The following is a 27,529-nucleotide window of genomic DNA, read 5'->3' as shown; positions in this document are numbered from 1 at the left end:
AATAGCTGCAGGAGGAATGTCTTCAGTCTATGTTTATGGATAAGGTTTTATATTTGCCTAGAGTGGAGAGTGAGGTGCCTAAGTGGAAGCAGGGACCTTCCTGTAATGGCTCAAGCAAACATCTGATGCACAAGCGCTGTTTCCCAACACAATACAGTATGTCTGTGCACTCAACAAGAACAGGAAACCATATTTTTAAAAAAATCTGTTCCCTTCTGGCAGAGAGAAGTGTCCTCTCAGTCACATCAACTATGCCCATGCCATCCATAGTTCTACATTTACAGACTGGGGCAACCATGTGTCCACATTTCTCCTAACACGTTGCCTTTTTCTCTTGGAGACTGTGGCTGAATTTAAATTTCTGGCCCTTTCTCCAACATTTCTGGACATCAAGAAAACAGCCACAGCTTCACAGTGCAGTGAGTTAGTTTAAACACACACATGCGACAGTAGGTCGTACACTATAGTCTTCCCCGTGTACCAACTGCACATATACAGAACATCCATATGGCAGTTTCTACAAACAGATAATGGAAACTAATTCTATTCATAGATTTAACAGACTGTTTAAATGGTGTGATCAGCACAGTGGCAGTGGAAGGCAAAGTTGAACATGTTTTTAACACAGCTTAGTTTGATATTTTTGCATACTTGTGTCATTTGTAGGGCAGCTCACTCATGAACTTTTAATCCAGCTTCAAAACTCAATGCAGATAAAAATTCTTTTCTTGTAGATTTGGAGTAGCTCCATATTCAATCGTATCCTGTTCTTGACACATAAAAAGCCTGTACCATGATGCTGCAATTTAATCACAAATACACATGTGACTGAGACTATCAAACAGCATTTACGCACTTACTTAGTTCTTACAAGTGTCTATAAAAAAACCCCACACACTTCTTAAATCAATAACATTTATTTCCATTAAACCAAGACAAATTTTCAAAATTAATACAAGATAAAAATTCAAGGTGGTTGGCAAGGGGAAAAAAAGATAGACTGCATATCATGTACGTTATTTTTATATGCTCAAAAATATTTTTGAACAAAACAATACTGGCACGTAGAACTGGCACTTTCTCACAGAACAAAACCATCGGAATTTTCCCTTTTCTTCTAGTCAGTAGTGCTATGAAAACTAAACACATACATGCAGCCTGCAACTTCCATAGCAAAGTTTACCATGGGAATTTGGAACAATCCTCTAGCAGAAGTCACAAAATTGTAGCAAAACACTTACTTCTACTGCATTTTCATACACGGTGGACTTTATAATACTTCCTCTTTCAACAAACAACAAGCAGTCTTCCAGTGTTTACTGTAAGTGCTTAAAACTGCATTACTAATCGCAAACGGACCCGAGGCATTAATAAAGCCTTATTTATTTGATACAGATTAAAGCACTCCTGCAAAGTTACCGCTCCTGCCCAAAATCAAAGCCATCGAAATCCACAGTTTTGCCTGTTGGTTTCATTGGCCTCCAAATTTGCTACAGCATCAGACAAAACACACAGTAGACAACATTCATTTTTAATTGTTTCAATAAAAGTGTTCCACCTTGAATGCAGTCTTTTCAAGTATTGCTATCCTAGTTTTCTAAAGCCTATTGAAAATCCTCGAGAAACAAGACAAACAAAAAAAGCCTGAATGGAGAGAAGAGCGCATTTAAACAATGATCTCCCTCTCCTTACCCCACCCCACCCTCCTACCCAGGATCTTGCTGACTTAATCCCAAACTCACAATTTATTGTACAGCCGTGGTCTGGAATAAGCTTTCCCTGAGCGCGCTTTCTACCTGTTTCAAAAAGTCAGAACATGTTTACTTGAATTCAGCCATTATTATTGCCATTATTGCCATTTTCTTTGCTAATATGTGACATATTTTCTAGGCAAGTTATTTCGTTTTGGTAGCCCTGGATTTTATATGTAGACAAACTTGTATTCTATTGCTCCAAATACAGAACTTGAAAGTGCATCTGACTTCTAAACTGTTATGCAGGCAGGTTTCAGAAAGTAACTAGACCCAAAAGATGTACATGCACAATTCTTCATAATGATTCATCTCTGTTAATAGATGCAGAATTACAGCATATCTGCTCAGAAATTAAGTGGCACAGCATCATTAAGAGACAGAACTGCTTCGCACCCTAAGGTCTGGATATTAGAAGGGAACAAAATAGCGTATTGTGCAAGAGGAGTCAGATGTGGAATGGGAATGAGTATTAATTTCACACACAAGTAAAGCAAGTGTTTCACATGCAAGATGCAATACTGCACCATCGTGGCATTTATATAATCTTTGGAGGTCTAGTCTCTACCTGCTGCCCACCTTCACACCAATGGGAGTTGTGTGATGTGCAGAAGGAAGCCTCAGAACTGCATTAATTAAGCTAGTCTAAGTCACAGGTATCATCACGGACTTTAAATGCAAATCCCCAGAAGACTGACCTAAAATGTACTATCAAATACTGCACAATATAAATACTCTAGGCGACTTGTGTTAATGCTGCTGACTGTATTCAGAATTCAGTAGTCTTGCTTTTTCCTTTTCAGTATTCTAGCATACTAAAAGGCATATTTATGTCTTCCCCCATAAATAAAGTTAGTCTGATAATTTAACTTTGTAGATTCATAAAATATTTTCTATGCAACTTAACATAATAGCCTAAAAAAAAGCAATTAAATTTAAGAAATCGTATATTTACAATTAAAATAAGTACAGACCTTATTGGATTTGCAATCATTTATCGCACAAAATAATTTACAAGGCTTAAAGTAATAAATAAGTCAACTGGAAAGCTTTCAGAGATGTGCATTCTCCATACGTCAGAGTGCAGTACAGTCTCAGGAAGCAGTAATATGTTCTGGCTAAAGTTTTTTCATGAGTCCTTATGTTGGACGGCCTTGACCAAAACGGGATTTTGACCTGGATTTAAGAACACATAAGAAAGATATGTACGTTATCACTGCTAGAATTTTAAATTGTCCAGCCAGCTCTCTAGCACAGTATTTGTTAGAAATTACTTTCATGTTAAAGTGTCTTCGGAGAGAAGGAAAGGGGTGGGGGGGCGGAAAATCTCACTCTCAAAATCTATCCTTGAGAAAGTCACCTTTCTGCCAGGATACTTGTAACCAGAAACTACATATTCGTACAAAAGTACACAGCTGGAAGAACTGCGATGTCAAATATCTTCTTTTGAAATCACTAATTCTACAGAAAGAAAGTCATATGCATTTTTTTTTGACAGAAATAAGACCTGCGAGAAATTCCTCCGACAACTTATTTGAAGCTTCCAGCCCATCCCTTAAAATTTTGTCAGCAACTCCACTATAAGCTTCAGCTCAAGGGGCTCACCTGCTGGCCAAATTATGACCAGTTCTATGCTCCACAACTGCACGCAGTGTGACAGCTTCTCAGTTCATTTTTGTTTTATGTATTTAAGGTGTAGACGACCAATATGCAGTAATGTAGGGTTTTGGTGTGGGGAGTTTTGGGTTTGTTTCTGGAAGGAGGCCAAAGAATAGGCTAAGGAATCTTGGCTAAAGCTCTTTCAGTTATCCATAATTTCACAGAAATTTATATTGGAGCAGCAGCCAAACTTCCAACACACAAGCTATAAAGCAGTTCTTCCAGCATGAGAACAAGAGTTCCATTCTCTTAGCTCTAGTTTAATTCCACACATGAAGCTTTCACATCATATATGGTTAACCTGCTGGAAGGGATGCATACGCAAAAAAGCGTATGAAACGAGGCAATTTTTTCTTTAAACAAAACCCACCACTCCCCCAAGTCCACATTCTGCTTTTTACTTATATTTTACTATCTTACCTGGCATTCTTCTCAGCGTTGTTTTGTCGTGCACTGGCCTGTGCTGAGGCCTTTATCTGAGCTTCAAGTCTAGAATAAATGCCTCCTGCATACTGGAATCCAGAAAAAAAAAATAAAAGCAAAGTTTTGCCATTTAATCAGTGACTTTTCATAAAAATCACTAATATTCAACAAAACCTATGGCATACTTAGTTTCATTATCACAACCCAGTACTGAAACCTTTTGAACCCATCTTATTTTCCATGCCCAGTTTTTAAAGGCAGCGAACTTTAAATATTATTTTAAACTATTTTCCCCAAAAAATCACGCTTGGAACACAAGGAAGACTGATAAAATTCAGTTCTTTAGCTTCAGTATTGAACAGATGACATTGTCAGTTGTGTTATGTATTTTTGTTACCAAGGCTCACTTGGTAAACACTACATTGTGACAGGACAAATCTTACTTCTTTGCTGTCTTTCGACTTGACTCGATCAAGGTCTCCCAGTCTCATTTTTATTAAGTGCCCTGTAATCTCAGACATTCTTCTCTGATCTGTCAGAAATAAGAAAGAATATTTAGAACAGATGTTTCCCTTGCTACTTAATAGAAGAGAGAGAAGAATTAGATGCACACCTTAGTGATATTCTATTTGTAAAAGTAGCTTCCTTTTCAGCTTATATAAAAATCTCGAACAATCAAGACCCTAGATCCTGATGCATAATGTAGCTTCACCAGCGTTCTTGGCAGACACCAGAATCAGCCTGAGGCATTACACTGAGATCAAAATCTACAGGAATGGTTTTGAGGCAGAGGTTTTCAGACCAGCAAAAATGCACGAGAATCTCAGGAGAGAGTAAAAAAAGGTGGAACAAACTAATATACTTCTGAACCTTTTTAGTCAGAAAGACTGGGAAAGAGAAGTGAATGTTTATCTCTGTTTATCTGCAGAGACAACAAACGGCATGGGGACGCAGGAAGAATTATTTCCATACTTATGTAGCCATCAGATGACACAACTATCATCTCTGTAGGTTATGTGCTGACATTCCAAATAAAGAACATAAAACATGCTAACATACACATCTAAACCTGCGTTTTTTCTTTTTCTCCAGCAAACTTGGAACTCCTCTCCAATATTTTCCCAATCCTGCCCATTTATTTTTCAATCTGTGTGCAAGACTACAATGTATAGTTTTATATGGTGGATTTTCTTTCCATTTTCCTACCACATACGTTTTTTTTCTCCTGTAGAATAGATGAGATTGCCTATAAATGCCGATCAAATCCCAACATTTCCAGGAGGAGTTCCTAGCTGTATGAATATTTTTGTACAGTTTGGAACCAGAGCCTGAGATTGCTGTATGGTTTGGATACAGCTGATTAGTAACGATTAGCCTAGTTGAAATCTGTTCTCTTCCAAATGAGAAGCAACTATAAAAAAAAAAAAATACCCACACCAAAAACCATTGCTATATCAGAGAATAAATTCCACCTAAAGGTTTCTAAGTAGCTATATTTTAAGAAAATTACCCATCTCTATATGAAAAAACAATTTTCTTTGCATAATATTAACTTTGTGAAAGCTAAACTCAGGTAAGAACAGACCGTCTTCTCTTTGAGCATCTTGGTTGAATCTTAGTGACCTGGAGGCATCCCATTTGTTCTGCTGCATACTCACACTGGTTAGAAAAGAAAGATGCACACAAGGTCATCAGTAACAGTTTACAAAAAGGGATAAAGGGATATACTAGAATACATTCTCAAGGACTTTGAAAATTACTTACATGAATGGAGATGCATCTCGGGAACTTGACTATCAAAGAAAGAAAAAACACATTATGTTTTAAGATTAAGTCCAAAACTTAAGGGAATTCCTCATTATTCAACCCAGCCAGAGAGGCTAGTTTCACAGCTCTGATTTTACCTTGTCAGATGGCTTCTCCTTTTTCTGGACACTAGGTGAAGAAACAACTTTCTTTGGGTGCTTGTAGGATTTCTTCAATTTCTCCTTTCTCCCAGCTAATTGAAGAAACATCATACCATCACAGATACTTGAATTTTCTCAGCTACAAAATAATTTTTTCTCCCCTATTCCTTTATAAACAGAGTAAATGAACCGGCTATTTCCCCTTTGTTAGTACTGCAGGCGTGCTAATACACACAGATTACTCACACACTTTTCTATGAGAAGCGTACAAGAACTCAAGTACATATTTAAAATGCAGAGTGGTTACACACAACTGCATAACTTTTCTGTTGCAAAATGAAAAGCAAGTGCACACACAAGCTACGTCTCTGACCATACTAATTCAGTCAACAAGCTCTGAGTGATATCAGACCAAACAAGTTTCAAGTCAAACGACAAAAATTTTAATTCAAGTTCCCCCCCCCGCCCCCAAACAAACAAACTGGTGCACTCTAATCCCTCTGAGTCAAGACAAAAAGAATAAAGAACTGCCTCTGTTCAAATGACTTATTACTAGGGTGAAAAGGAGAAGCTGATTTTTAGCTTTCCATGTTCCGAAACTCCTTATATTTAAAAACAAACAAGCAAAAAAAACCCAAACCCAAAATCCTTTTAGATCATGTAGAGCTTATGTTCAATGCAGACACAATTCTAGCCACATTCGTCATTCCACTATCTAACCAGAAGAATATTCGGGGGGGCGTGGGGTGGGGTGGGCAGGAATGGCATGCAAAAATATTGTCATGTAGCTACTGCCTTTTCTTCCAATGTTTATCTGTGCAAAACTTCATAAAAGTAATTTGATAGTCTTTCCTGCAAAATATGCCCTTGATCAACTTTGAGGACATCTCAGACATAATAGTTGCATCTTTCCTTTTTGCTAGTGATTTTTGATGGCACTGAGCAGTGAGGTAATTTGTACCTAAGCACAGAAAAACTAGAGATAAAATTTAAATGACATTTTGTTTAAAATGCCTAATGTTTAAAATTTGCTTACAGAAGAATTCTGCTGCCTTGAATCCCTATCTCTTAATACCCAGAGCGGACAACCGTAGAGACTTGTACCTGGTTTCCTGCATACTTCTTCTTCATCCCCCACTTCATCTTCAGTGACCTCTGAGCCAGTGGTGTACTCCTCCTCTTCAGATAACAATGACTGCTGTTTCTAACCAAGAGGAGGAGAGTGTCACAGATTATAAGTGAGGCTTGATTCCTATTAAATAATACATTAAATCTCTCCTGAAGTAGTTGTCTTCAAACCTAGCTCCATATATCTTAGTGACACAACTGTGCGCAGTTAGGTCCAAGAACATGATTCTCAAACGTAGAGAAAGTAATTTCAAAACTTTGCTTAGGATGCACCCATAAATATTTTTATTTACGTTTCTTTCAAGTGGTCAAGCATTGTAAGGGGTTGCCCAGAGAGGCTGGAGAATCTCCATCTTCAGAGATACTCAAAATTTGACTGGCTGTGACCCTGAGCAAAGCTGTATAGCTCTGAAGTTGAATCTAACTTTGAAGTTGGCCCTGCTTTCAGAGTGGGAGGAAATACATAAGATGACCACCAGAGATCCCTTCCAACCTGTATTATTGTATGTTTTAGTGTTTAATATCCAATGTATTGCTGGCTATACTATTTTCCTAACTAATATGAAAATTTATGTTAGGGTAGCAAGTGTCTGAGCTAGCCCCATAATCATAGAATACAGGAAACTACAAGTTTACAGACGGTTCTGTTGAGGCTTGCTGCATCTTGCAAACTGCCTAAAATTGCTGAGATACTCAGTAATTAAATACCCCAAAGCACGCATATTGCGGCGCACTACAAATACACACAGATAACGTACACCAGAGCTATCTGCATTAATAATTTACTGCAAGTTGGTCTGGAATATCTGGTTGGCTTTTTTTTGTGAACTCACCTCAGTACCTAATTATTTTTTTTTCCTTCTATCTCTTGCATATCACAATAAACTATGGGCTCCCAATACTGCAACAGGTTAGGTTGCAGTGAATAGTTCCTAACTCATCAGCACAGAATAATGAAAATACTAAGGAATATGATGTTTACGTTGTTTGAGACGTACATCTTTTGAAGTAAGTGATAATGACTGCTTAGTAATCCAGGAGAAGTGATGAAGCTTAACACAGACTGCAAATTCAAAAAGTTTAGGAATCATGTTTTTGCAAGAACAGTCCTACTATGGGACACTAGAAACATCAGACTGCAACACAAATCCTCAAGAGCGACAGCGGGAAACTGCTGCTCTCCAGCATTTACATACAAAACCAGTAAAACATGTGACATCCTGTGCTACTGGAAGAATGACTCTCGATTCTCTGCATTTGGCTGGGCCCTCAACTCTGACAACAGCCTTTTGCAGTGAAGCAGCAGCATAAAGAAGACATGAAGCATCTCAGACAAGCCAAACAGCTTCTGATTTTGAGGATTTACATCTCTGTCAGCCTCACGAACTATTAAGAACTGATGCATGCAGTCCTGGTCTATTGTTTGTTATAATTTATAAAAACATTGAAAAGGATTTCTTAATTTTTATTCAGGCCAAAGTAGTACTTCATACATAGCTTATGCTTTCTTGTGAAACTGTTGCTCTACTGCAACCCCCGAATTAAAGCAAAAGTAAGAAAATGCATTTTCCACCAAATTAATTAGAAAATAAGATAAAAATCAAAGCTAGTTCTCTGCCAGTGCACAGGAGCAAATATTTAAAACTATGAACAAAATATTTTACTAACCAGCTGTAAAGTCCAGTTCTTCAGAGAAAGAAACTGTAGTCACAGAAAGAGAGAGAAAGGCATACAAGTTAAAGAACTAATAATAATTAGAATTAAAAAAAAAGTGAGTGGAATTCTAAAAATAGGAGTCGTATGTTAGAGTAAAGCAATATATAAATTTTGATGGAATGAGTAACCTCAAACAGATTGTGAACCAGTGACTATTTAAATGCAGTGAATTCAGAGTCATGTTTTAATGTGCCTAACCTTAGCACTAAAAATATTTACAGCTGATTTTAATCAAAAAAGCAGACCAGGACCGGGGTGGGGGGGGCAGATATGTACCACATTGTTATGGTGTTGAAATTATTTATCACAGGAGAGCTTCTGACACTCTGTCTGTAATTCTCATTAAATCAGCAGCATTGTGCTACCATCAGGATTGTTCTGTTACCAAAAAATCCATGGCTGGCGCAGAAATTTAAAAACTTATCTTTGCATGAAAGCTCTCTTTAAACCAGAGACAGTATTATAAACAGTCTCCTTAAACTTGCCTTAGAAAGCATCTCTGTTGACCTAACATACATCCATGGTAGCTCTGGAAAGTAAAACATTTCACCATCTTGGGGGGAAAAAAACAAACCAAACAAAAAAGTAAACCAACACCCCCCCCAATCAAATCACAACCCAAGTCACTGTTCTTCATTTACAGACTTGCAAAAGTCACATGGACATACCCAGATAGATCAGCAGACAAAACAAAGGCAGTGATTATTTAAATATTTGCCACGTGATGTATAAAGTACAACTGGATACTTAAATATCATCAGTTTCAGAATGGGGTGGAAAGCACAGACATATGGAGAAATTCCTCTGATATATACAAATATTTCCAGCAGACATTATAAAAGTTTTGCTTTTTCATCAACCAGATGCTTTGTACTTATGCTAGCCTATGCTATCCTGCAATGCTCAGCAGTGCACTTCTTCCTCCAACAATGTATGGCTTTTGTTTTTATTAAAAGTTGTCTAAGTTACCCTTGTAAAAATCCTCATTATCAGAAAAAAGGGGAAAAAAACCATTAGCACTCACAGCATTGATTTCTCCAGTTTTGGGACCCCACGGCGTATTTGGTTCTACAAGCACATCACATTCAATGCCTTTTTCATCACAGAGCCCAATACCGGAATCACTTAAAGAGAAAGATGTGAAATGAAAATAAATTTTTCTATTTCACATATTTAGAATCGGTCTTTCTCTACTCATCATGTGCCAAGAGAGAAGACAGATCTCCAAGTTCGTTACATAATATTTTGATAACAATCCATTAAAATATAAAGATAGGAGTGAATGCTTATGGAGGATGATTGACTAAATGCCTGCTTGAAAGGCAGAAGGAAAAAATACTTGTTCTTCTCTTCCCAATTTCCAACTAAACAATCAAAAATAAGTTATCTTTAAAAAGTCCTATGTCCCAATTTAAAATGGGAAAAAAAAAATTTAATGTAATGTACACACGTGTTAAGTCTTGAAGGCTAAGTTGTTTTAGTAACACAATATGATGTTCTTACCTATTCTCATCCTTAGTGAAAGGAACAACAATAACATCTCTGTGATGAAGCAGATCATTCAATATTTTAGTAGTTTGAGATGGCAAAGCATCCCCGTCTTCATTTCCTGAAGGTAAATCAACCACGTGATCCCTCACTTTGCAGCCCTGCCATACATATACACAAAAGATCAAATACTTGAGTTAACGGGAAGTACTGATTTCAGTAAGTACAATAACAAAAATTCAACTTTTGAACTCTTTTGTCTCAAGGTCCTAGCCCGCCTTGCAACACCGCAACGATTTACAATCCTTATTTTGGAAAAGATCAATTTTCATAACACATTGTTGTCCCCCCGCCATATGTTATGCTCTTTTAAAAGTGAGCTAGTATTGAAGTACCTTTGGGAGGGTTGTAGGATCAAATCGAAGTACTTTTTGGTTACAACAGGGATATACTCCTGTCCCAGTCGAGCCCAGAGCACTTGCTACACCTGGATAAAGAACTGGCTGCGAATGGTACTGGCAATGGGAAAATTCAGTACACAGGAAAGACTACATTAGAAGAAAAAGAGAGAGAGTGAGAGGAGAGATTACCTATGGAAGTCAAAATTTTGCGCTCTAAAGAACATATACCAAGCTTTATTGCCATATATTTTCCAAACTGCTTTAATCCTTGCCTCACCCCCAAAAGTCACCCACAACAAGCCACTTACATCAAACAACTGAAAATATACTAACTTGGTTACATCTTGAGCAGGTCAACCAATTGACGGTCCCCCAAAGACGCCAATAAACATCCCGCCAAGATTTCAATTCCTCATGAAGGCCAATTAAATACTCGTGAACTTCCCAGGTTTTGTCTCTGAAAAAGCAGAAGGTGAGGTTGCATAGAGTCATAACTCCGTTTTGATCCTGCCACCAGAAAGGTGAGTGGGAGAAGGAGCAGAACAATTCATGCTCCACTGGTGAAAAGCCTACAGAAGAGTTTAGAACAGGAAGGATACAATGTGGGACAAGCATTATTAAATTCAGACCATGACAGAAGAGCCTATATTCTTCCACCACATCCTGAACTTACTAATAACAAAGAATTACAGCTTGATTCATCTGAAACTCCAGATAATGCAAATTTATAAGCTAAAATAAATATCAAGCCTTTTGGAAATCAGGAGAACTATAAAACAGAGGAAAACCCAATACACAGAGTTGAAGAAATCAAAATATGCACATGCAAACAAGTTCAGTCATATTGTAGTTCTTTGTCTTTAAAGTAGTGAGTTGTGCAACAAAAGCAAAGTACTGCCATTCTATTTTACTTATTTTAAAAGCCAACATAACATGTTTCTACGTAGCTGCAACGTGACAGCTATTGCTCAGTTAAGAATTTAAGTTTGAAAATACAAAACCATGCCTTTTTGATGAATCTGAAACTTTTGGTCTTAAAAATACAGACCTTGCTCCTTCTTAGTGATGACACACACCTCTTCAGAATTCAGAAGAGAATACAAAACCTGCCCTAGTGCATGCTGTCTTCAGAAAGAGCAGATTACTGTTTTCCCACAGTTTTAAGCCCTGTCCTGAAACGTTTTTTATTATATATACACATCTAACCTAGACTAAGCGAGGAATACTTCCAACAGGAAGTTAGTTCTAGGCACCACTAAAGGACCGATAAATATAAACCTATTTTTAAATCATTAAAGATAGCTTGTATTAGTTCCTAAGCCTAAACTCATTAGCAGCCAGCATTACTTTGCTTAAGGAATGGTAAATGGATTCTGAGTAGAAAAGTAGTCACAAATACCACAAGGCAAATAATTAGAACCTAAATAATCCTCTGAGTAACTTTAAAACCCCATACATTTATATGCTAGGAATTGCGTAGCAGGTACATACAGTCAGCTTAAGTGAACTAATACAATTAATGAATTTTACGTGGCTAATCACCAATGATCCTAATAGGCCAGGACAGGGTTGCAAGATGCCATTCTATTTTGACTGTTAGGCAGAACTTGATCCACGCCTTGAAATTACTCATGGCAGGTAATACTAAATACATGTCACTTTGGGAAGTGGCCCTGAACTGTGTTTTGGTTGTTCTGAACTGAATAGATCTGATGAGAAAGGTCTCCTATTACTAATTTCCCACTATCTTTTTTAAAGGGAGCATGTGGGGAAGGAGGGAGGGAACTGCAGCTGATCATGCACTGACCTTCATTAAGAAGAGAATCCAGCTGCTCACAAACATGGATCAAAGAGACAGAGTTGAATTAAACATTTGTGCCAAATTAATAAGGCTTACATACAGAACGGGTCCTGGAAGCTCCTCTGACAAATACGTTAGAACAGAAAAACAACTGGCAAAGTGTATATATAGTAGCCTTTAAGCAGGCTGAATATTTGATTTGACAGTATAAAGTCAGTCCAGAAAACAATCTTTAGCATTTCTCTGCTGGGGGAGTTGGATCTATCACTCCACAACAAACACTGCAGAAATGCAGCCTTTAATTTAATTTGTCATCAACTACATGTATCTTAAAACACTTCGATGAAAGAATTAGATAAGTATTTTCTATTTAAGGCAGTACCAGCCAAAATAGCTCTCCCAGTAATCATGGCTGTAGTGTTTCCATTTCCATCCAGCAGCAACACTGATGAATGAATTTCCAAAGTACAACCTCATAACTGCCCCTGTTCTATGGGGTTTTTTTTGCTAGGGAATATAATAAATTCAGATGTTTCATATTACTCTTCAAATATCTATGAATAGTATATACCTATATATCTTCATTTTGTAATGCGAGTATCTGGTAATTCCTAAACACATAGTATTTTTTAAAATCACACAGTTGAAGAAATATTTTTAGTATATATATTTTCACTACCTTATATGAACATAGACAATATTCCCATGTTGATCTATGTTGATTTTTCCTGGTACACAAGGAATTCTTCTTTCAGTTTCTTTAGTTAGCAGCTTTTTACATAAACAACACCTAGATATTTGGAAAAAAAAAAAAAGAAGAAAAAGGCAGTACTGGAGTAAGAGCAGGACTTTGAAACACAGGGACTGTCCTTGCGACTGAAGTAGTAATAGAAAAAGACCATACCTGTATAATGTTGCTGCATTTCCTCGAGAATCTGGATTTAGGTAGTCTGGATCAAACAGCCTCTCAATCTTCTTGCAGAAAAGTTTACTATTAATGACAGCAACACAGCTTGCCCATTAGAAAAAACTGAAAATTGTTTTATGTATAGTGAGACTAACAATTATATTTTGAAGATATTCAAAGTCACGGTATTTCTTTCAGAATCTAGTTTTTAATGTGATGTTCCTTTAAAATAATCTGTTTGGATAACTGGCTCCTGGCCTGCTCAGCTCTTACTTCTACAAAGATGCGAGGAAAGAGATCCCTTAATTTTTTTCCTCTGTCCAACGTTCTTTGTTTGCCAAAATAAACTGAGAGCTTCTACCTTGATTAAAAGCCCTTCTATTAATGAATACTTTTTGCAAAATTACACTTAACTTTAATTGTAAAAGTTATAATGTCTTCATCCCTACTGATTAAAATACTTTCTTACTTTCACCTTGCTTGTTTGTCAGTCTGCCCTCCAATAATTGGCCCTTATCTTGATACTAACCAGGACTCCTGGTATATGGAATAGTATTCCACCAAAACTATTCAGCCTCCTAGACATCCTAAATTCTATGTCCAAACATCAGAGTTCACAAGATGCTGAACCCAAACCACTCTCTACGAAGCAGGGGCATATCATCACATAAAAGGTTCCCTACCCTAATTCTGGCTTCCATGTGAGAATGGATGAATATTTTGTCTATGTCACACCCCTAGCACGGCATTTCCTTTTGCTTGTTTCCTATAAAAAGCTATTTCCTTTTGCCCATAATTTTAATATAAAATTGTGAAGCTACATCATGATACTTAGTGTTGAAGATACATTAGGGGAGAATATAAATTGTATATATACAATTGCAAACCCCAGTGTCTTAGCTATTCTGAAAAATGATCCAAAAGCTCGACACCACTTTGGTAGTATACTACAGGGAAAAAAAGTTACCTCTTAAATTTGTCCCTTTTGTCCTTCAACTCTTCCACTTCATTGTGTGTGAAAAGATCAGCAATGTGAGTGACAAGATTAGCATTGATACAATTCATGTTACACGGCGTGGCTACAATAGCGTTCATGTTTTTGTGACAATAATGAATACACTTTTCTACCTAGGAAAAATAGAAACATTAAAAATAATGTTAAGGAATTCTAGACAAAGCTATCTCAAAAGACGTACTCATTGCTTCAAGTTGTTGTGGTTTTTTGTTTTGCCCCCCCCAAGTGTCTGGCATTTTGGAAAACTATTTCAGTTCAACTTAAAAATAAAAAACAAGTCTCAGATTTATCCAAAAGAGACTCTGAATTAATGTGATTCTGTGTTAGTTTATGTCCTCCTCCAAAAGGTTTTGACAGGCCAGAAAACAACTCCACAAATGTTTCATCTTCAACAAGCTGTGCCTTCCAATTGCTTGTAAAGAGAGAACCACGGTACTCATTATACGTAGTATTGTCTGGATCTCAACTTCAACAGCTATGTTTACTGGGTATTTAATTGTGGGTCACCCCAATGACAGAATTTTTGACAAACAAACAAGTCAGCAGATATTACTTATACAGAGCTGGAAAACCAGATCCTAAATTGCAGAAGCATCATTCACATAAAAAGGATAAAAAACAAAGGTATTCATTGATTTAATAATCTCTTTTAATAAAACCTATCAGAAGTCAGATACTGATGTTACTTAGATCGGTCACCAGAAGGCAAATCCATGATCCCACTATCATATTTATAAATAACATACCCTGTAGGTTATCTTGCACTGAGGTTCTGCAAATATTAATTCCTGCACTGAATAAGAAAGGTGGTAAAATCTCAACATTTTCTCCTTGCGTCAGCTGTTTATGTAACAGCCAAAGCCTAACAAACAAGCTGTTAAACACACGTGCCCTTATGGCAGAGAATCTTTCTTTTTTAATACTTACTAATGAATCCATCTTCAAAAACTCAGAAGAAATAAGAATTGATATGACATTTGATGGTTCTAAAAGGCAATAAAAAAAAAGTTTTTTACATTAATTCTTTTGATAATTTCACATCACATTTCTCCTTCTGAATATTTAGTATCTGTTCTAAGTATTATTTTATCAATCAACCTGTCATTCAATCTTCCAATATGGAGAGCATTTCCCATTTTAAGAAACAAAGTTTTGATCTATCATTTAGGTGGCCAGAGTACAACTAAAACAAGCTGGAATTTATAAAAACTGGAAAAAGTGGCTTCACAGGGATACAATGACAAAACAGTTACACAAGATTAACTTCCCTGTGTAGCCACCATACCCAGCTGAGATTTTGCTTAACATAACCTTTGCACTGCAAACTATAATTCTAATCTCTCGGTTTGTTTACATTTTTTAAATATGGCAACCAAGGCTCATAAAAATATTAAAAACTTGCCTCAAATTCATACAGGCAAAAGTTCTTCTACCATGGTATCAGACTGCATTGAAATTTTAGAAAATACTGTTGTTGTACAGATGGGGAGCGGAGGGGAAACAAAACAAAACCCAACTATCATCAGTGTTTTAAAACTGCCACTCTTCTTACTAAGAGGAGGTCTGAGGAATCTTAATTAAAAGCACCAGATCCCAAAACACATTAGAACTTTTTCACAGCTTCAACTATCAGGATGTTTCCTCAAAACTGTCAATGTTGACAAATCGGAGACATCTGTTACAATGACCAGAGGATATCTGTTGCAACACTTTTCTAACAAATGACAAGCTTCAGTGCAACAGTCAGAAACAAAGAGACTGGGCTGCTCTGCATCAAAAACATTAATCTTCCCTTAGTACAGCACATAATGAACCTATAACAATGATTTACACACTTTTCTTTTACCTAAAGTGGGCATTTCATTAGCTTCAGAATCTTTGGTGTTCCTTTTAACATATCTTATCAACCAGTCAAAGATGTGAACGTCGCAGTGCACCGAAATGTCCACCTCTTCCCAGCGCTGGGCATCCACTGACAGATATTCAGCAAAGTATTTCATTTCTGAAATCAAAAGGTCTCGAGGACACACAAAATCTTCTTTGAGGTTTTTTGCTTCATCGCACACATGGATCACCATATTTGGCCTCAAAAAAGAAAACATGCCACAAACCAAATTAAGGACCATACGCCAATTAGGCTGCTGAAACCGATCAACAAAGATCTCATCGCCAAATCTGGATCACACTTTGCAATGTTGATGTCACTGACAGGTTTTTATTAACAGAAAGAAAATAAATTTCAGTTATTAACTATTCATACAAAATATTAATAGAAACTATTGTCAGATAGCATTGTCAGGTGAAGAGCACAAATGCATATCCTCTGACAACGCATATCCTCTGACAATTAAATCAGCGTGATTTAATTGTTAAGTTAAGGGACTGGAGAAAGAAAATTTCTAGCAGATATATATGCCTAAGTTACTGAGGCACCAAGGACAATAACAACATACAATAGCAATTTTCATCTGTGGAAATTAAAATCATTTCATTGTATATTAAAACATCTGTTTCTTAAGAAAAGGTCAAAGCTAGAATCAGTAAATGCTGTCTCTACAGAGAGATGGCTACTGTTAGGTTTCCAACAAACACCTTATTCTACGTGTACTTGTATAGCATGGAAAACAGGGATGTGATAGTGTGATAAACAGGGACGTCTGTGGCTACTTGAATTCGTAGTAGAATTTTTCATTTGCATTTTTCATTTATGGCTTTCTTTTCCCCGCTTTTAGATAGGACAAATCTATGTTCACAGAACATTTTTTTTTTAATTAAAATGTTATTGAGCATCAGTCTTGTTTCTTTCCTTTTTAAAATCAGGTTACGTTTCCCATTCTCACCACAGCAATGATCCATCACTCTGTCACTATGGACAGACTTATAAATAAGCTAGTCTTATTGCACGTAAGAAATTCTCAAACCAAAGTATTCTGTAGCAATGTAAGTCTTCAAAATTTCGGATGTTCCCAGCTGTTTTCTTTGTGATAGTAGAAAAGTAAGAGCAATTTAGACATCTGTCAGTTCTATAATCTCCTAGATAGCAAACACACAAAGATCTTCTTACCCCTGGCTTTCGTCAGTGCTTTCTCCAACTTTATGCACAGGACCTTTCTCAGATTCTGAAGAACAATTCCTTGTGGAGGTTGTGCTGGACCTTCCTTAAATGTAAGGAAAAAAGGCTGCATTAGAACAAAAATGCCTGACCTTTTGCTCTTCAGCATCTTGGAAACACATACTTGGAAGTACAGCTCTCATGGTGGAGCAACATTACAGAACTAGCAAGAAATCTGTGCTAACATAAGGGCTACTAGATAATCCAAATTCCTGCTCCAAATGCCACGCACTGGAAAATCAGACCAGCAACGTTGCTGGGTTGCCCAAACACTTGGCTGCAAACCCAGATTGGTCCTGTCTTCATAGAAAGCAGTAAGATTCACACAGTCTTCAGCATTTCCTTCTGGGAATGCAATACATTCCTTTAGCTCTTCTTGTCTGCTTTTGTGGGATGTGGGTCTTAAGACTGTCCCATCAAAACTTCTGTTTTCGGGAAGCTTTGCTGCCATGATATAACAACTTGAGACTAACTCTGCTTCTTATCCATAATTCATTAGCTTTGTCTCTTAAGATGCATTTTTGCTAACTTTCTCAAATACATGGCTTAAAGCATCAGATTATATAAAACAATGCTCAAAGAAAGCAAACGATGAAATGTGCCTGGTCCTAGAACTACATCATAAAGCTTATTCCAGGAAGAAAGGATGAATAGGTTCTCTTCATAAATGCACTACGTGCAGTGGAACCTGGACACAAAACGCAGTGAAGTCCAGTCACCAATTCCAGCGAGTTCTGCGTCAAGGATTAAGACAAGCCCAGCATTCAGCCATCAAATAACTTTCCTGACTATGATGAATGGATCGCTGCAATGTGAAACTTCAATTGTCTTGCCTCTAAGTCGGAAAGATCTTACCTTTTTTAAATAATGGAAGGGCACATATTTGTCTTCCACCGATGAAAACCCATACGGTCATGATTTTCCATGATTACTCCCTGACATAATATGCATTCAGAGGGACTTTGCAGTAGTTTGCCTTATAATTAGCAAATAATAAATGAGCTTTTGTAACTCAGCCAAAACCAGAATCCAGCTCAAAATGAATTTGGTCTGATTGCTTTTTCTTGCTGTTACTCATGTCTACAAACAAATTCAACCAGGCCCAAAATTCTCGATCCTAACAATAAGCAGATGTGAATAAATCCACTAGGAAGTAATTAATTAAACAAAACCCATTTATAAATAGGCTTTTCTCAAATCCCCAACTCTGAAATACAGAAGTATCTCACAAATATTAAGAAGGTGAGTTCACTTAAGCCTGTGAGAAAAAGATTAATTATCCTAATTTCATATCAACAGATTACATAATAAAGAGAAAATGATTTAGCCAAAGTCGCAAAGGAAACAGAGAAAAATCTCAGGCTAGGACCTTGTAGTAGGAAACATTAGGATACTTAACTGCATTAATACTTATTACATGTATTACATTGTTAAAAAGAAAACATGCACTAATTGCCTAAAGACTTCTATAAGCAGAGTTAGTTTGTTAACTGCCTACTGGGAAGCTACTAATCTTCTAAGTAGCCACCTGTGGGTACAAGAAGCTTTTATTCCACATCATGCATGTAACAAGTACATAATTGAAAGCTGATTGGACGCATTTTCAGTCTAGACACTCCATATACAGTTTTCAAATATCATCTCTTGATTACAGTTATTAAAAACATTTTATTCGTTCTCCAGCAAAGGTCAAACAGCTGTTTTTCTTTTACAGAGAAAGCTGCAGCACTGTGAAGGACATCATCACAGAGAACATTTTGTTTAAACACTGCACTGTCTGCTTTATTTTTAACACAGAAATTGTTTACTCGTTACTGGAGCAAATTTCTCATGCAACACATTTACCAAGCCCTACAAGGTGCTGAAAACATCTCAGCCTACAATGAACATCAGAGAATGACTATCGCACAGTTAATTACAACTTCTTACAGGAGAAGCACTTAAGGAGATGTTAACAACATTTAATTGTGCTGTGATTGAAATACAACTATTAGGACTGGTCCTCTTCTGCCAAATTATTACTGGGATGCAGCATGGCTAACACAGGGCTTTTTGCTGGGAAAGAAGGGTCTGATCTCAAGGGATCACCTTCTCAACTTTCTGCAGCTTTTCTACACAAAACTTGCTAATCATTTTAATAACACAGATTAACATGATTGAAAATGGCTGCAGGTTGAACAGTACAACACCAGGGATACAAAACAGGAAAGTAATTTTCTCTCCCCACCAAAAATCCTAAACAGAGGATTTAGCATCAGGATTTATACCTTTTGGAAGGACAAGCTATTAAAAATACCCAAACAAACATCGATTCTTAATCTAAACTAACTGAAAGCGACTTCATGTATACATCATATTTATACTCAACTTTCTTTTTCAAAGATAAACAAGTACTATTCCCGGGTCGCCTTACCACTCAGGACAGGAAAGCATGCACATGCTGATTATAATCAAAGCCAATATATTTCAGAATAACTAAAAACATACCAGTTATAGTAATGGAATCCTGCCCAATAGCAGGCTCCTGAAACTCTGTCTGTGTATCGAGCAAGGAAGATTTGATGTACGTAGCTAAAGTTTCCACAGGACTCGCACCAGCAGCCATCAGGGGATTATACTGGTTGTCAACAGGTGAACTTCCACTGCTTTTTAGTTCATCAAACCTTTTTGCACACTGTCATAAGATTAAATGATAGGACAATGAAGCAGCAGCTTTCAGTACCTTTTTAATAACTATAATTTGAGACTGATACTGTATTTTGTCTTTTGCATGTGAACAGTTACTGATATTAAACTTACAATGCTTCCTATTTAGCTAGTGGTATCAGGAAAGTACATAAATATACAGTAAAATAAGTAAGATTTACCATAATTAAATACTCTAACAGAAAGAGAAAAACAAGATGGAACCTATTTCAACCTTTATTTCCTTAAACCCTGTGATTTTAAGCCTGATCTTCAAAAGGGAAAGTTATGGGGAGAGTTTAAATTCTCTTTTTGTAACTAGTTCTTTTACCATAAACATTGTCAAATGTTATTAAAAGTAGCTATGGTAATTGGTTCATAATTATTATTCTTTTACTTTATGATTTCCGTTCCATGTTTTGACGAACTAGAAAGTCTTTCCATTTTGTAAATTTGTACTGATACAATGACAACTACAGGTTTGGTTCAGCAGAATCCTACATACAAGTAATTCACAGGTACAAGTAAATCTACTTAATTCTACAGGTGATTCTCCTGTGACACAGCTCATCAGGCTCCGTTCAAGCAGCTGGTTTTAATTATTTTCAATTGAGCTAACTGACATTGCTGTGTGCCACCTGCCCCTTTGGGAGAGATGCACACAGTGAGATCCTTCTGATATTAATGTAGTGTCTCAAATTTGTAAGGATGCCAGTCTACTACATACCACAGACACATAAAAGCACAGGTATACATTTACTTAATTGCTTTAAACAGGGACTCCACATATTTGAGACGCTTTGTTCTTTTAAAAGACAGTAACCAGACATGTACTAATCAATCATGTTATCTCAATTGAGGAGAGAGCTCACTGATACTTTTAGAATTCTTTGCTTAATGTGCATTGTACTGTCTGCAAATTGAACGGTAAACAGCAGAGACCTCCCCCAAGCAGTTTGCCAAGCACTTGAAGGCAGTAACATTCCACATAAGCTCCTACACCCAATCATTCACTTTTAATGTTCTAAATACAAGGTTACAGTGATGCCCAATAGCAATGCTATAAATGTGAGCTGACACATTTGATTAAGTTTGCAAGAAAATAAAGACAGTTGGCTTGTTTTTTTTCCAGCTTTGCTGAATCACAAGGGCAAAAGACATTTTCCTCTTTTAGCTTACTTCCCCTCAGAAACAAAAAAAACCCCAAAAATTATTAAAAAAAAAAAAAGTAGGCATTTCACCAGAAAATTCAGCAATCCAGAAAGATTTAGGATATAGAGAGAGGTACTAGATTCTTCCAACTCTATTCCAACCAAAGAAAGAAAAATCTACATCTTGTAGGACCAAGCAAGAGGCAACAACACTCTTAACTACCTAATGGAGATCTGTAACTCATACTTCCTTAGAATTGTAATGACAAGTATCGAAAGTTATCAGGTTTGCTAGTAAGTATACTACAATCTACATGAGGTTAGCGGGCACTGCCATCCTTTCCATTAAAATCTTAGCTATATAATTTGAAATATATTAGCACAACTACTTTTTTTTTAATTTCACTTTAATTTTTACTTTCCAGTAATTTTTGTTCTTATTCTGTATCAGTTCTACTGAAATAAAACACAGAATGTATTTCTTAATTTCAACATTCAGGTTTCATAGAAATAATTTTTTTTTTCAATCTACTTCTCACGTAATGTTTTCAATTCTTTAGGTATAAATTACTTCAGAAAAAAAACCACATTCCTTTAACTTCAATTTCCCTCCCTCCCCCAAAGATGTTTTCTTCTTCATGAAGTATTGCTTAAAGTGTACAAAATCTTTTATTAGTAAATTCACCTCTTTAGATGTATATCCTGGAACCAGCCTTGCCACACTGTCCCAGTTGATAGGCTGAGGAACGCCAATTAGGGAACACAGGATCATATCCAAAACCATTTGATTGTTGTCATATGGGAAGTTGTTATTTTCTGAAAATCCACGACTCATCTTTGGCTACTTAAGCCTAGAAGAGAAAATGTTATTAGCAAGTCTTACTGCAAGGTTTGCTAAAGCTTGATCTAGGTTAACAGCAGCACTCTGTAAGTTACTATGGGAAATGTTTACCACAACATTACAGTCGAGTACTAAGGTTTTATTTGACAAAACTTATGTATTCATATCTGCATCCTCAAAAACCTAGGGGGAGAAGCAGATGTGCAAAACACACCAAACCCAACCAACAGCAGCAGGCACTACCCACCATTCCTTTGAGTTGTCTGATTCCAGCAGGGATTCCCACCACTGAACCCTCCAATGCAAAAAAAGGCCTCCCACAGTCTCAGAATAAACAGCCTAAGCTACAGAGGGACATTTTAATTTAAATTTACTTACATTCAAATACACTCGTCTCTTGCCCCAAACTTTCCACTGCTTACCTTTGGTCTCCTTCTGCTCTGCCAATTTGTTTTGTGCACCTGACTTCCATTATGTAGGAGCCAACTGAGGGCGCCCAGCTAAGGGCAATCAATAATTCTCTGTAGCCAGGAAACACAACACCTGGATGTCTTTCATCTCTCATCCTGAAGACCTGACTTTTGAGTTTTCCTAAGGCATTCATAACTCCCAATTAGCTAGGGTTTGCGTGGCAAGGTTTTGGTAGCTGGGAAGCTGCAGGAGCGGCTTCTGTGAGAAGCTGCTGGAAACCTTCCCCATGTCCAATAGGGCCAATGTCAGCTGGCTCCAAGATGGACCCAGCACTGGCCAAGGCTGAGCGCATCACCAACGGTGGTAGCGCATCTGGGATAACATATTTAAGAAAGGGGAAAAAAAAAACCCTGCACAATTGCAGCTGGAGAGAGGAGTGAGATGTGAGAGCAACAACCCTGCAGATACCAAGGTTAGTGAAGAAGGAGGGGATGGAGGTACTCCAGGCGCCGGAGCAGAGATTCCCCTGCAGCCCATGATTGAGACCTGCGTGAATGCTCTTTTTCATGCAGGTCCATGCAGGACCCCATGCCAGAGAAGGTGGATTCCCAAAGGAGGCTGTGACCCTTGTGGGAAGCCCACCCTGGAGAAGGCTCCCGGCAGGAACCTGTGGTCCCATGGAGAGAGGAGCCCAGGCTGGAGCAGATTTGCTGGCAGGACTGGTTACCCCATGGGGGACCCATGCTGGAGCAGTCTGTTCCTGAAGGACAGAACCCCATGGAAGAGACCCACACTGGAGCAGTTTGTGAAGAACTGTAGCCCGTGGGAAGGACTCATGTTGGAGAAGTTTGTGGAGGACTGTCTCCCGTGGGAGGGACCCCACGCTGGAGCAGGGGAAAAGTGTGAGGAGTCCTCCCCCCGAGGAGGAAGGAAGTAGAGACAACGTGTGATGAACTGACCACAACCCCCATTCTTCATCCCCCTGTGCCATTCAGGAGGAGGAGGTAGAAAAATCAGGAGTCAAGTTGAGCCCAGGAAGAAGGGAGGGGTGGGGGGAAGGTGTTTTAAGATTTAGCTTTTATTTCTCGTTATCCTCCTCTGATTTGATTGTTAATAAATTAAATTAAATTCATTTTCTCCAAGTCGAGTCTGGTTTGCCTGTGATGGTAACTGGTGAATGATCTGTCCCTGTCCTTATCTCTACCCACAAGTCTTATTATATTTTTCTCTCCCTGGTCCAGCTGAGGAGGGGGAGTGATAGAGCAGCTTTAGTGGGCATCTGGTGTCCAGCCAGGGTCAACCCACCACAAATTATCAGGCCAAGAAACCTTGTTCCTTCAGCTTCAAGTTGAACACCAGAGCAAAGCATGTAAGGACAGCAGTGAATATTTCAAAAACGCAGTTCACCTAATTTCCGAAAAGCATTATATTTAGGGTGGTTTTTTTTTCTTTTTGTAAATGAATTTTATGTATAGCACCAGGAAACACAATAAAAGTTCAAAGCACTGTTTTAGCATATGCTGGGATAAAACTGCAGGCATTAATCAATCATTTCATATTCAAGTAATGCACAGCCAAAGAGCTTAGTAAGGATTCATATTTGGAAAGTACTTTGGACCTTTTCCAAAGTACCTTAAACAGATCATATAAATAACAGAACCCAAAAGTCACACACAGAATTTTGACTGACAAAACAAAAATTATAGAGAATTTCAGGGAAAATACACTTAGATGACAGATGATAACTTGTTACTAAAAGTATACTTCACAGAGATGTTTCTTTCGCCTCGCCCTCTTGCTGTGTAGCTGAAAGAAAAGATGCTGAAAATATACAAAATAGCACTGATTTTGTTTCAGACTCTAGAAGCTATTCCAGCCCTTTTTTTTGCTTTGTTTTGTTGGTAGAAACCGAAATCACAATAGCAGGCAACTGTAAGCTTTCAACCTCTCAAAAGAGCAGCTGAATGAAACCATCAGAAAGAAAAAAGCCCAGAACCCACCAACATAACTCTTAGGTTTCATATATTCATGAGTTTTAATAAAATAAAATACAGAGCCACAAACACAACAGAGAAAACAAGTCCAATAGGAAAAAATCATAGCATTTTAGCAGTTCTATCTAAATTAAATCTATTGCAAAGCATGCCAAATAACCAGTTTTAAAGGACAAAGGTCCTTCACAGACAATATGAGCCCAAGTTTTCCAATTAAGACAGATACCAGTAAAGGTAAAGGTAGTGCAGCCCCTTCAGTCATTGAGTACTTCGCCTTCATCCTCATAGTACTATCAAGTGGTGTCACTGTGGTGATTCCATGGTGGAGACTTCTCACCTTCAGTGCACAGACAGATGTCAGTACCAATTATATTTAAGCCACTGAGCATCTACCATTTCTGCTGTTATGAAAAGAAATAACCCGGCCAGAGCAGGTCAGCACCAGTGACAAACCTGAGCGGTTATAAAATACGAAGCCGACTTCTTGTGCTACCTTGTTAGCATGTAGCAGATGGTTTAAAAATATGTTTGAATGAGATAAGTAAATGATTATTAGAATATTAGAGGATTATTAGAATCCTCTGGTCTTGAACCATAAAATATGCTTAATGAAAGTAAAATTACAAGCGATGTCAATGTTCCATAAATCACCCTTTTAAGGACTAGTTCTATGATATGATTATGCTGGGTAATCAAAGAAAGAAAGAAAGAAAAGCAGTTATTTTGCAATAGTTAGAGTCTATAATTTAAAGGGAAAAATACAGTGTGCTTTGAGCACTTCACTGGTAACAAGTTTATGTACACATCAGCACTGTGGAACATGAAGCAACCTGACCACGAAGGGATGACAGGTATTCTAAAACGTAATGACATGTTCAAAAGGGATGAAGCCTTTGTCTCTCAAATATTATTTTTTTAATCCACTTATTCTGTACGTTAAAATGCAGTTTTATATATGCTTATTACTGCAAAGATAAATGAAGCAGCACACTTCGTTACAAGAATACAGAAGTTAAGTTTTTTTATTTCTATTCTGGAAAGAGCATGGGACTCCTCTTTGTGGCTTTATACGTGAAATTTAACATTTGCCTTTCGTCCTTTAGGAAATCCTGTCAGCATAGTTAAAGACACACACAAGATTCTGACTCATGGTGCACTCCGTAAGAGCAACATAAGCCTGTGGTAAAGCATATTGTTAAGAGAGAACAGGCAACTTCCACAAATCTCTCCAGTTTGTTACTGCAATTAAAGCTCAAGTTAACCCCTTCCTCAACTATGGAAATAAGAGAAAAAAAGTTGCAGAATTGTTCAATTCTGAACAACTCATTTGATACCCACAATATAGAAAGATATGTGACAACAGGAATTGTTTATTAATACTTAGAATTCTAAATTAAGTGGTGTAAAAGATTCCCAACACTTCAATATTTCATAAAACTGATATGATTTAAATAGTTAATTCGTTACGCAGGAAGCTGGTTTACATTACAGAAACGCACCACCTCATTCAAGACCGATTTATTATTATTTTTTTTTTATTTAAAGCAAAGAATCGACCTCAAACAGAATTACTATCCCCTCGCACGTGCATAACCTGCGGGAAGGTGAAGATGGTGGGATGGGCGTGGGGTTTCATGCTGAACCCTAAATGCCACAAAGTGATGGTGCGGGGGGGTGGCACGGGAAACAGCAACTTTGATTGCAGTTTGCCCACATACTAGTCAAACAGAAATTAAGATAAGGTAGTTCAATAAAAAAAACCAAACAAATAAACCACACTGATCCCAGTTTTTGAGGCAAAATCCTCGCGCAATAAGGCGGGGGTGGACCTCCGCCCGCCAGCCGGCTCCTCTGCGAGAGAGAAGCCCCCCTCGGCTGCCGGCCCCCTCAGAGGCGCGGAGGGAAGGGGAACCCAGGGCAGGGGTTACCTGGCGGGCTCCCAGGCGAGGGGTCTGCGGGACGGGCAGCGGCTCCTCCTCGAGCCGCAACGGCCGCTGGAGCGGGCAGCGGGGACGGCGGCGCCGCTCCCCTGAGGGGACGAGCGCCGCGCCGGGAGCCGGGCGGAGCGGAGCCGAGCCCGGAGCGGCCGCTCCCTCTCAGGAGCTCGGCAGAGCCGACCCGGGGCTCCCCGACACGGCGGGACACGCCGGCCGCCCCTTCCCGTCCCCTCCCCGCCTCAGCTGCCGCGCCCGAAGCGCGGGAGACGGGCGCCCTCACACACGGCCCCACCCTCTCAGGGAGGGAGGGCGAGCGCCGCGAGGGAGGGGAAGGGGGCGCGGCGGCCGCCAATCGGCGCCTGGCGGGCGATGAGACACCGCCCCCTCCCGCCGGGGAGAGCCAATACGATGGGGAGAAGTGGGGGGGGGGGATGCGGCCGCGCGGGCAGTGCGGGAGCCCCGCCGGCGGCCCCGCCTTGTCGCAGTGCAGCGGCTGCGGCGGCCCCTCCCGCCCCGCGTCCCGTTGCCTGGCAACGCGCCGCCCCGCCTCCCCCGCGTGACGTTGCCGTGACGCCAGACTTGCGCCTCCGCGTCGTCACGGAGCGGTGGCGCAGCCTGGCCGCCGCCCGCGCTTCGGTCGCGACGGACTAGGGCGGAGCGGGGAGGGGGCGAGAACCGTTACGCAGCACGCGCGTGGCGTCACGCCCCGCGCTCCAAGCAAGGAATGACGTCGTCGTGCCACCTTCTCCCTTAGGTCGGCGCGACGCCAAAGCGGCTCTTCCCCCTCGGCTGCCCGAGCAGCGCCCCCCCCCCCCCTTTTTTTTTTTTTTTTTTTTAAGTAAAAACCCCCCAGAATCGTGATGACGTTCCCGAGTGTAAAAACACAGAGCGGAGGCACCTGGGCTGCCCCAGCACGCGAGGACGTCACTGACCCCCTGTCAACGCATCAGGTGCAAGAATTAAGCTCACGGTAAGAGCACGGCAAATTAATTACGCAGGAATTTGTGTTAGAACACTCTATTAAAGACTGCGTTGTACCCCCAAAAAGGTTGGCTAAACACGATAAATGAAGCTTCTCCCGTGTGCAAAATATTAGAACGCTTCCCCAAACGCCCGTTTCTCTGCTTGCCTCTGCCTAAAACTGCATATCATACACTGCAACTCCTGTTCCTCCTCCGTGTTTGGGCAGGAGTCACCCAGAG

At 38.9% G+C, this 27,529-nt stretch overlaps 1 protein-coding gene across 2 annotated transcripts; it reads right to left on the bottom strand.

Annotated features, from left to right (window-relative positions):
- Window positions 1–934: 934 nt before the first annotated feature.
- SANBR (SANT and BTB domain regulator of CSR) lies at window positions 935–26,615 on the bottom strand. 2 transcript variants are annotated; one of them, XM_063331201.1, is made up of 21 exons: window positions 26,319–26,615; window positions 21,830–21,995; window positions 19,796–19,982; window positions 17,261–17,354; window positions 16,043–16,281; window positions 15,124–15,182; window positions 14,149–14,309; window positions 13,179–13,265; window positions 12,954–13,064; window positions 10,807–10,930; window positions 10,468–10,620; window positions 10,088–10,233; window positions 9,609–9,708; window positions 8,537–8,569; window positions 6,845–6,944; window positions 5,738–5,832; window positions 5,598–5,626; window positions 5,419–5,492; window positions 4,277–4,365; window positions 3,831–3,922; window positions 935–2,927 (listed from the first exon to the last, which is right to left on the bottom strand). In XM_063331201.1, the coding sequence occupies exons 2-21, from the start codon at window positions 21,977–21,979 to the stop codon at window positions 2,891–2,893; spliced, it is 2,160 nt and encodes a 719-aa protein (XP_063187271.1). In that variant the 5' UTR covers window positions 21,980–21,995; window positions 26,319–26,615; the 3' UTR covers window positions 935–2,890. The 2 variants fall into 2 exon arrangements, with proteins under 2 accessions (XP_063187271.1, XP_063187270.1); XM_063331200.1 differs by having other exon boundaries at window positions 12,954–13,265.
- Between the last annotated feature and the right edge of the window lie 914 nt (window positions 26,616–27,529).

This window comes from Chroicocephalus ridibundus, chromosome 3, assembly GCF_963924245.1.
Source record: "Chroicocephalus ridibundus chromosome 3, bChrRid1.1, whole genome shotgun sequence".
In the NCBI taxonomy this organism is placed as follows: Eukaryota; Metazoa; Chordata; class Aves; order Charadriiformes; family Laridae; genus Chroicocephalus; species Chroicocephalus ridibundus.
The sequence above is the reverse complement of the archived record's forward strand: the minus strand, read 5'-3'. Positions and strand labels throughout refer to the sequence as shown.

Bases quoted from the DNA above. Each gene is read 5' to 3' on its own strand.
- SANBR (XM_063331200.1), bottom strand. From the start codon at position 21,979: ATGAGTCGTGGATTTTCAGAAAATAACAACTTCCCATATGACAACAAT. The intron at 15,183-16,042 runs GTAAAAGAAAAG...ATTGCCTTTTAG, and splicing joins TAATGAAATGCCCACTTTAG to AACCATCAAATGTCATATCA. The intron at 10,621-10,806 runs GTTAGTATATTT...CTTCTAATGTAG, and splicing joins CCTGCTCAAGATGTAACCAA to TCTTTCCTGTGTACTGAATT.